Genomic DNA, 10,822 nt, shown 5'->3' with positions numbered 1-10,822 from the left:
ATTTTTTTAGTCTTAATTTTTAACAGGCATAAGGTTAGCAGTGCAGTTAAGGTGAGGGTTGATGTTGATGTTAGGTTTAAACTCATATTTTAGGAAGATAAATGGTAGAATTTGGCGGGGTTTACCGGTAGTCATAATTAATAAATAAATCAAGGTAAAATAAAACATTTAAATTATTACTTTTTTATTGGCTGTGGTAACTAGTGACGACAGGCTCCACCCTTAAAAAGCACGTTGTTGTACGTAATGAAATAAGCGTGCGTGCTTCAAAGATGGTGTTGTTTGTAGCTTGTAGGTCCTTGCAGCTGGGTGCAGTCCACTAGCTGGGTGAGAGTAGGTGTCGCCGTATCTGGATTCGACGATCGTAGTGCATGAGGGACCCAGGTCAAATAGCTAGGACATCAGATTGGATTAACACCGACATTGGCCAACAACTACATTAATGGGGACCAACAACGAATAACTTTTGTTTCATTTATTTAATTTTTATAATATACAAGAATGACTCCCCGTTCCTTTATAAACTGTCTGTGCCTTGGGCATCGAGCTGTCACTATTTTAAATGGGAGCTCACGTCACATCCGGATGGAGATGCAAAGTATTGCATCACAGGCTGAAATTGGTTTTAAACCCGCAAGTTGCTGTGGTGACAAAGATGACAAGGCATGAATTCGAGCAGCAAAGATATCGCTTTTCAGAGCTCTCAGAAGAGGACCTAAAACAACTGGTAAGGGAATGGAAAACGATGTGATATAAGTGGTACTTACTCTCAAACTCCCTCATGTGTTAATGTGTTCGTTATTGACAGTAAAACACCCCCATAACAAGTCATCAGCACACACCAGTTTCACTTTCAGTTTAGACATGGAAACCCAGGTGATCCGATAGGTAAATGCTGGTCAGACAAATATTCACTGAGGATGTCAGATTCCTTTCTCAATGTTGAGTTTTTTATGCAAGGATTCGAGGATATTGTTGTGGTGTACCGTCTACAAAAGGTAATGAAGATGTGTAAGTGGCCACATGACCTTTGTGTGTCTCTCTTGTGTTCCCTCTAGGAAATAGGGGATTGAGGTGTGTGTGGAGAAGAGAGGGGAATATGATGAAGAAACAGTGCGATGAGCAGACGCCATTATCTCGGCAGGGGGCAAGTGTTCCCGTTTTAAGAGTTTGAGAATAATAGCTGATCCTTTATGTGGCCATTGTGAAAGCGCTAATAGTGTTTCAGTTGGTGACGTCACTCGCTCTGAGACCTAGAAGTAGTTGTTCCCCTTGCTCTGCAAGGGCCGTGGCTTTTGTGGAGCGATGGGTAACGATGCTTCGAGGGTGACTTTTGACGTGTGCAGAGCGTCCCTGGTTCGCGCCCAGGGCGAGGGGACGGACGTAAAGTCTATACTGTTACATTTACATGGTCACGTTCCCGCTGAGGGGTAAAAAAACAATTCAAAATAAATTGCGTTCATACAGTGCTCAGAGAAGGGTCAACTCAATTCATGAATAGGCCAATTTGTTTGCCCCCTTCTGTTAGGGGATGGGACCATACTACTACTTGTTGCCAGTAAGGTTTTCAATAAAGACCAATCGGTTCTTGGGGTTAACACAGACCCTGAAAGGTAATAACTCACAACAAAATTGGTTAGTGAATATAGTGGTGATATGGGTTTGGGCAGGTGGTAAGTTTACTTGCCTGGTAAGGTTCTTAGCTAGTTTAGAAGAGACAGGTTGGGGAATTCATTGTTGTGAATTTCAGCATTTTTGTTATAGAATGAGAGGAGATAAATAACTTTATCTAGTTTGATGAAAAAAGTGCTCATATTACAAGTGTCTTTTTTTTCTTCTTTTTTTTTGTTGCATGAAGGTCAGAGGGACATCTGTGCCTTCCTGTGTGTTAAACACATGCCTTCCCTGAGGCACTACAGAAACTCAGTTGTGGTCAGTTCAGGTGGGATTTTCCCTTTCACTTCCCTGACCAGAATACTGCTGTTAGGAAGGCTATGTTTATGTTAGAGGTCGACCGAATATGATTTTTCGATACCGATTATTGGAGGACCAAAAAAAGCCGATATCGATTAATTGGACGATTTTAATAAAAATGTATAATAATAATAAAATGTATTTGTAATAATGACAATTACAACAATACTGAATTAACACTTATTTTAACTTAACATAATACATCAATAAAATCAATTTAGCCTCAAATAAAATGAAACATGTTCAATTTGGTTTAAATAATGCAAAAACAAAGTGTTGGAGAAGAAAGGAAAAGTGCAATATGTGCCATGTAAAAAAGCTAACGTTTAAGTTCCTTGCTCAGAACATGAGAATATATGAAAGCTAGTGGTTCCTTTTAACATGAGTCTTTAATATTCCCAGGTAAGAAGTTTTAGGTTGTAGTTATAGGAATTATAGGACAATTTCTCTCTATACGATTTGTATTTCATATACCTTTGACTATTGGATGTTCTTATAGACACTTTAGTATTGTCAGTGTAACAGTATAGCTTCCGTCCCTCTCCTCGCCCCTACCTGGGCTCGAACCAGGAACACATCGACAACAGCCACCCTCAAAGCAGTGTTACCCATCGCTCCACAAAAGCCGCGGAGCAAGGGGAACAACTACTTCAAGGTCTCAGAGCGAGTGACGTTTGAAACGCTATTAGCCCGCACTACCTAGCCATTTCACATCAGTTACACCAGCCTAATCTCGGTAGTTGATAGGCTTGAAGTCATAAACAGCTCAATGCTTGATGCACAGTGACAAGCTGCTGGCATAACTCACGAAAGTGCTGTTTGAATGAATGCTTACGAGCCTGCTGGTGCCTACCATCGCTCAGTCAGACTGCTCTATCAAATCATAGACTTAGTTATAACATAACACCCAAATGCGAGCCTTAGGTCATTAATATGGTCGAATCCGGAAACTATCATCTCGAAAACAAGACGTTTATTCTTTCAGTGAAATACGGAACCGTTACGTATTTTATTTAACAGGTGGCATCCATCAGTCTAAATATTCCTGTTACATTGCACAACCTTCAATGTTATGTCATAATTATGTAAAATTCTGGCAAATTAGGCAACCCAAACTGTTGCGTATACACTGACTCTGCGTGCAATGAACGCAAGAGAAGTGACACAATTTCACCTGGTTAATATTGCCTGCTAACCTGGATTTCTTTTAGCAAAATATGCAGGTTTAAAAATATACTTCTGTGTATTGATTTTAAGAAAGGCATTGATGTTTATGGTTAGGTACAGTCGTGCAACGATTGTGCTTTTTTCGCAAATGCGCTTTTGTTAAATCATCCCCCGTTTGACGAAGTTGCTTGTCTTTGTTAGGAAGAAAGTCTTCACATAGTTCACAACGAGCCAGGTTAGCAGGCAATATTAACTAAATATGCAGGTTTAAAAATATATACATGTGTATTGATTTTAAGAAAGGCATTGATGTTTATGGTTAGGTACACATTGGAGCAAGACTCCTTTTTCGCGAATACGCACCGCATCGATTATATGCAACGCAGGACACGCTAGATAAACGAGTAATATCTTCAACCATGTGTAGTTAACTAGTGATTATAATTGTAATAGTCATTACCAATTAATAGGCTGATTTATGTATTTGTATCAGCTTTTTTTGATCCAATAATCAGTATCGGTGTTGAAAAATCATAATCAGTCGACCTAATTACAGTACATTCAATTTTGCTGATTTCAACAACAAATTGCATTATTGAGCAGCTTGGCTTTAACCAGACTAGAGGACAATATGAAACTGAAGGCATTGTATTGCACTGAAAAGGCCAGGGCCTCATCAAAACAGAATGTGCCTGGACCAATCTGACACTTTAGGAAACAGAGTTAAATATAGTTGGTTCCAGCCTTCACCATGGGGTCTTTTGAAAAACATCCTGGAGTTAACAGGAATGGTTATTTAGAATTCTGTGTAATAAGATTAATATGCCAAAGGGGGCAATGTAACTAAATCCCTATTGTGTTGTGAATTCTTCCATGTTTACTATATATGGACTACTTTGTGGTTCCATTTCTACAGCTGAAGTGACATAACTGATGTGTATACTCCTTATGGTGCCAGGTCCTGAAACTAGGACACATGAGGCATGTCTGATTATTAAATGGTGTGAAAACAAAGTTGGCAAATCAACTCATGATCACAACTTTAAATAAAACATTTATTTACATAAAATTGGCAAGTTTCACATTTTAGTATTTAACATAGTAAATCTTATTTTTTAAACGCATGAATAGAAAAAAGAAAGTTTCTCAAACAAATGTGAGCACGAACAGGAAACATACCAAACATGGCACCGATACATAGCTACTGCCCCCTTGTGGCGAATGCTACCATTTACTACATAGGTGTAGTGCACATTCTCATATCGTACCTAATTTAGGGACAAGATTAAAATGTTAATTTCCACAAAAATGCCAACGATTCTAGCATATTTTATGTTAGAGCCGCCTCAGCTTTCATTCAGTCAAAACGGACGTAGAGCTGGATTTAAAATATAATACGAACAACATGGCTTCATTGATTTCTTATTGTCTCCAACTTTAAAATACAAAACAAAATATATCAAGTAAATGACATTGTTAATTTGAATTTTATAAAACACTGCATTGTGGAGGGAAAGATGTCAACTGCTAATGGCAGAGCACCTATGCATTAGTCTAACAGACCACTCTTCCTAGCTTGTCTTTCTGGCAAACCCACCTTACAGTTGATAGACCTGAACTGAAATTAACTTTACTATATCCAGCTAATGAAACATTACAGAATGAACCAACATTATCAAGATTTTTTTTGTTTGGCTAGCTTTACTACAGACCCTTTTTCCAACAGATCTGTCTTTGGAATGTTTGAAAGTCAAGATATTGGACAGATCATAGGATCCTGATAACGTATCCTATAAATCAGAATGTATTATTATAGCAAGTAAAAAATAAAAGGCATTTCCCTTACGACTACACGCCCAGTCTTCAACATTATCAGGGTTAAATTGTCTAAAACAGGTACCCCTTTAAAATCTTAATTCAGTTGCATGTTATTCAAGTAAGATTACTGTGGAGAAATGCAATCTACCAACATTTAGAATTCCCACTACTGTGCATATGAAGGCCATGTCCTATTACTGACCTTAGAGTAACTTTGAACCAATGCCCACCATTATAAAAACAAAGTGTTGCCAAAAACACAACAAAACAGAAATCTTCATCAGCAGTGAGAACAATTGGTGTCAGTGTACCACAAATTGTGTACGGCTCAAATTAATGTGCAGACACAAAAAAATAGCTTACATTCCATGTATAGAATGCCCGCATCAGACAGAAATAAGTTATGACAGGTTAGTGACAGCGTTAGGAAGACTAGGACCTGAACACCAGTCGACAGGTCATACCCCACATGGCGCGGTCCCGCCGGGTGGCCTCGGTGGGACGGGCCACGCCCGAGAATGGCCGGGTGTTGATTTGGAGACGGGGCAAACTTTTACTCAGGATTGGCAGGTAAGTGTCCTGGACCAGCCCATACACCTCTAATGTCTGCAGCTCTGGAAACTTCTCAAAGTCACTGAAATAAACAGGTTTAGTTAGTACTGCACAAATTATAAAGAGGAACATTTGCAGCTAAGAAGCATTCCTGTTATCACATTAAAAAATAAGTGTGACTTACACTAAGGCAGCAGGGTGGATCTGGTAGCAACGGCTCAACGCTAAGTGTCTAAGAGACTGCAGCTGCTGCAGGATGGGGAAACTTGAGGTCGTCATCAGAACACTGTCACTGTAACACAAATACAGTCAGTTATCATAATGAGATGATGGGATAGAACACAGTTTCACAGTATCCATGTCAAATCACATCAGTCAAAGCAATCATCTGGATCCACAGTTCAGCCCAGGTCATGACCTGCATTAGGAATTCCTCACCTTAAATCCAGATTTACAAGGTGAGGACATCTCTCCACCAAGTCTTTCAGATCTGAAAAGAGGCCATTGGTAAGTTTAACATCAATAGATATATGTAAACATTCAATACAAATATGGGCAGAGGGAAATGTTCAATGCCTCAGGCTTCCTCACCTTCCATAGTAAGGTTCTGTCTGTAGCCACTAAGGTTGAGCTGAGTGATATTGGAGGGGATGTTACTGACAACAGCCTTCACATGATCAGTACTGAAGTCACACCATGACAAGTTCAGCTCTTCAAGCCTTGGTGTAGGAATGGAAAAGGGACTTTTCCGCATTAGTTTACCAATGCACAGATGGTTTAAACAGTGAGTTAAATACAATGATTATGCTGTCATTCAGAAATAGACATAGGACTTCAATACAGTCAAACAAAACAGAAATACAATTTGACAGACCCCAAGCTTACCGTGAGCAGGATTTGAGCATCTCACCAAGCGAGTCGGGTGAGAAGCCAGAGCAGCCACACAGGTTGAGCCGTACCAGCTCAGTATTCTGGGATAGGGACCTGTAGAGTAACAATGTTAAGAATCGTGCAGAATGTTGTCTAAAATGGCTGGTAACATTTACACTACATCACTTGACAGATCATTGCAACAGAGCATATCTTCTTTACTCACTGAATGATCCAGTCAGAGAGCTCCAGTCCCTCCAAGCTTAGATTCTCTAGTCGCCTGCAGCGGGAGATGATGTCATCTAGAAACGGGGTTGAGACAGTGCAGCTGGAGAGATCCATGTGCTGGACACGCAGGTTTCTGAAAAAAAAGGAACATACAGCACCACACACTAAGTTGTCTGGGTTCACCTTCAACAGTTGGAAAAGAAAGCTCTGTATCCCCATAATAGGCATGTATGTATGAGGACTCACTGTGTGTGGGTGAAATGTGGTTCTCCAATGCAGGTACAGGGGCAGCGCAGTCCCAGTACTCCAGCCATAAGCACCTGCCCAAGAGCTTGATCCAGCTGGGGGTTCCCTACAAGATCCACACTATGCCACAGAGACTCGTCAAACCTGACAGGCACAAAGGCATGCATTGACTTAATGACAGGTTTTGTTGACCCATTTGACTGTGTTAGGAGATATGAGTGTGATATCTAATATGCAGAAATACTGCAATGTAGTAATACATTTGAGTCATTTAGCAGATGCTCTTATCCAGAGCACCTTACAGTAGTGAGCGCATACATATTTTATACTTTTTCATACTGGTCCACCATAGGAATCAACCCACAACCCTGGCATTGCAAGCACCATGTTCTACCAACTGAGCCCCACGGGACTAAGTACTTTACAAGCATGATTGAATTGTCGCAGACTTACGCCAAGCGATGCCAGCGCTTGCAGACCCGGGACATCCGGAGGAGGTCCTGCAGGGGAAGGCAGGAAAGGATTCCCAACAGTAACTCATCTGGCAGTGTGTCCCAGGACAAGCCTATCATAAAAACATCATCAATAACTCAAAAAAAAGTGTGACTTCTCTTGAAACATAATTCCAGATATATTTCTACAAGTAGTAAGCAAGTGTACTTCTGAGCTTATTGTATTCCTTCCAACACATGTATATCTATACACACCTGAGAACTCCCTCCTTTTCCTTGGTCGCCTGGCAAGCACAAACTGGTTCTCCCCATTCTCTTTGCCCTTGCAGACCACCCGCTGCTTGTGAGGTGGTGACCACTGGTGAATGAGCTCGTGAGGGGTGTTCTCTGTGTCCAGACCGTCTCCGATGCGTTCTCTTTTTCCCCGTTTGCTCTTCTGGGATATGGACAGCATTGATCCCTCCAAATACTCATTCAGGCTGGGCAACTCCTGCAGAGGCCTAATACAAAAAAAGGGGGACAATCCTTGTGTGTGTGTACGCATGTTGTATTACCCGGGATGTAACGACTGATGTAGTTAAAACAAAACCTATTTTAATTCCCATCCTTACATGAAGTAAGAATTAGCAAGCCAAATTAGTTAACGTTAGCTAGCTGCAATGGATGGCCCGCCATAATGTTTGCAGGCGTTCCATTTTAGTAATCTCCAAAAAGATCGCGCCATACCACACCAACAAAGAAGCGTTTAAATAGATAGGTATGTATGCAATACAAATAATACATTAGCTAGCGTTCCTACTACCTAGCAATAAAAAAAGTGTTTTCTGTATAAATGATCGAATGCTGATGTGCTAGCCACCTCCTTGTGTTGGGCGCGCGCGGTTTCGATTGCTCTGTCTGCCAATGCATTTGTGGTATTATTTGCTCGAACAGTACTTGTATTCTCATCATCGTAATTAAAAATCAATAATTACTATTTTAATTTGAGGCTTGCATAGCACGACGAATCGACAAAATATGACTAGTAATAATATGTTGGGTACATTCAGGCTGGAACCATCCGCACTGCATTTTAGAATGCTTCCACCCACACCATGCAATCAATAGCTTAAAAATCTAAAAATGGTTGTGAATTTTAAAACATACCCTTCGTGTGACATCTTCCCGGGTATTTGCTGAAATAGGAAACCTAAAAATCCGTGTTAGAAATCAATAGAAAATAAGTAACCAGACAACTTTACTCCTCTGAACCGAAACCAGACTGTTTAAACCTCACGCGTGATCGCCCGCCCTCAGCTCTGCAGCGTGCTGTGATTGGCTGAAAATCTTCGTGCAAGAGGAAGTGACGCAAACGTCCTCTTGAACAAATCTTCTTTTTAATGTTTGAAGATTCGATTTACTGTCCCGGGTTGCCGCGATAGTAGGAGTTTTTTTCGGGTGAAAATTATTGAATTCGTTTTGGAACACTGGGCTGCCTCCCAGGCGTAAACCAGGTGCCCCGCTCTGGCCGACGGCGAAATGGTCTCAAACCAAAAGTGACGTACTTTAAGCACATGGAGTAATGAGTAGGATTCTGTGTTTTCAAATGCTAAAGTGATTGCTTTTGATACAATTACTTTACCTGCCTTTCCACTGAAAACGAATTTGAAAAGTCGAACATATAATTGTACTGAAAATATATTTATCTTTTATCTGAACGATGCACCATTATTGCCTTGTTGATAACGTTATCGAGAGGCGCAGATTACGGTTCGATTTGAGAAGATCACTCCTCTCATCACCGCTTTGCCGTACACGTCACGGCCCATACACCCGTCCACCGGCGTTTAATTTTATTTGAACAACTCAATTTTTTTATGAGACTGCTAAGGAACAAGAGCTCACGGGGTTCATATCATAGAGATAGATAGAGGACTCTGGTACCCAAAAGCCTATTTTAGCATGGACAGCGGCATTGATGACGTGCACCATTTTGAAGTAGCATAAGTATTTCTGGAAGTAGTCCATAGGGTGGGACTTACTTTGGGTTAAGGAAGGATCACATAATTACCCCCAGGTCACCAGGAGGGAGCTAACGTTCCATAACTGCAGGTGGCAATAAATCGCCAACCATGGCTTTATACCTGTTAAAACAACATACTCCAGACACTTTTATTGGAGTCTAGCAACAAATTCAGCTACTTTTCCTGCCTTTGGGGAGTATTGACACGGGGTTTCTATCTATGATTTGTATAGCATTTAATTCTGCAGCAAACGAAAGTAGTAAATACTTTCTTAACACTTTTTTTTCTTAAAACTGCATTGTTGGTTAAGGGTTAAGGGCTTGTTAGCATTTCATGTTGTGTTTAGTTCACAGAAATCACCCCAGCCAGTAGTACCAGTTGAGCGTTATTTATTATCTGTGATTAAATAGGAAACAGCACGTTAGATGTGCATGGCTTAATGATGTTGATGGTAAAATCCCTCACATTTTCATACTGGGGAGACGTTCGCGATCTCCCCCTATCTGCAGGCGGGGCCAATAACACGCCTTATTGTAATCGGAATTGAACCAACCAATAAGAGAGCTTGAACATTAAATATACATTTATTTAGAGGCAAGTGGAAACATTCCCAACCCTGGTCTAAACCTGTTGTATTAGGCGCATGTTACAAATAAAACATTATTAGATTAGCTTTTGATTTGAGAAGCTGTTTTAGCAAAATAAGTCACTCATAGCAATGCGCACACACAGCCAGAGAAGCATAAGGGAAGGAAGGGGCTGTGCGGCAGCAAGGAAAATTGGTGCGGTGACATCATCCCAGCAACGGCAAATTGTAATCTAGCGACAAATCAAAAAGACAGTATCAATTCTCATCAGTGATATAGTGGTAAAACAATTGGTCGCTAAACTCTGATCGCCGGTCGCGGTGAAAAAAACGCTTCATATTCTTTCAATATATTTTCCCTCAAAGGTGGGTAGTCTGTTAGGCGAAATACACCACTGATTCTCACTGAAAATCTGGTTGGCAACACTAGTGGCAGAATGCACATTTTAAGCGAAGATACTGTTAACTAACCCAAGATATCTCATTGGCATCGTTTCCAATGGGAGAAAATTAAGTATAGTGGGCAGAACAAGCAACGACGTTTTATCACAGCGGACAATTTTAGGACTAATTATTATAGTCCGTATAAAAATGTGGGATGGAACTATCTGTCTGTAAAAAGAGAGCTGCATTCTCTTTTATTTATTTACAAAGCAATCTTAGCATTCAAACACCCTTCATATGTAACTTAATTCATAAAGTTAAGAATCATAAATAAAATAAAATTGTATTTGTCACATGTCCCGAATGAAATGCTTACTTACAAGTAGAACAATCTGCAGAGTTCATGATTGATTATGGACCTCTGTAGTTGAATGTGAATGTTTTTATTAAATATGTTTATTTTGTTATTGTGTGCTGAATTATATTTTTTATTGTAATGTATAGAGGGCTCTCTTGTAAAATAGATTTTTAATCTCAATGGC

The 10,822-nt window shown here is 40.2% G+C and overlaps 1 protein-coding gene and 1 long non-coding RNA gene across 2 annotated transcripts; one reads left to right on the top strand and one right to left on the bottom strand.

Moving 5' to 3' along the window:
• The first annotated feature begins 273 nt into the window (after positions 1-273).
• On the top strand, positions 274-2,103 carry LOC118937638. The gene is made up of 2 exons (XR_005034902.1): positions 274-727; positions 1,059-2,103. It is a non-coding gene; the product is annotated as an uncharacterized LOC118937638 (long non-coding RNA).
• Positions 2,104-4,175: 2,072 nt separating this feature from the next.
• LOC110537145 (S-phase kinase-associated protein 2, E3 ubiquitin protein ligase) lies at positions 4,176-8,738 on the bottom strand. Its single transcript, XM_021622952.2, has 10 exons — positions 8,454-8,738; positions 7,563-7,807; positions 7,309-7,420; positions 6,856-6,999; positions 6,608-6,742; positions 6,397-6,495; positions 6,103-6,230; positions 5,950-6,001; positions 5,696-5,803; positions 4,176-5,593 (listed from the first exon to the last, which is right to left on the bottom strand). Exons 1-10 carry the CDS (start codon positions 8,465-8,467, stop codon positions 5,392-5,394), a joined length of 1,239 nt encoding a protein of 412 aa, XP_021478627.2. The 5' UTR covers positions 8,468-8,738; the 3' UTR covers positions 4,176-5,391.
• Positions 8,739-10,822: the final 2,084 nt, after the last annotated feature.

This window comes from Oncorhynchus mykiss, chromosome 12 (genome assembly GCF_013265735.2).
Source record: "Oncorhynchus mykiss isolate Arlee chromosome 12, USDA_OmykA_1.1, whole genome shotgun sequence".
Lineage (NCBI taxonomy): Eukaryota > Metazoa > Chordata > Actinopteri > Salmoniformes > Salmonidae > Oncorhynchus > Oncorhynchus mykiss.
The sequence above is the reverse complement of the archived record's forward strand: the minus strand, read 5'-3'. Positions and strand labels throughout refer to the sequence as shown.

What these genes read in the sequence shown, in the direction of transcription:
- LOC110537145 (XM_021622952.2), bottom strand. An exon ending in CCACATTTCACCCACACACA is followed by an intron (nt 6,743 to 6,855) that starts GTGAGTCCTCAT and finishes CTTTTTTTTCAG; the next exon opens with AAACCTGCGTGTCCAGCACA. An exon ending in ACAGAACCTTACTATGGAAG is followed by an intron (nt 6,002 to 6,102) that starts GTGAGGAAGCCT and finishes GCCTCTTTTCAG; the next exon opens with ATCTGAAAGACTTGGTGGAG.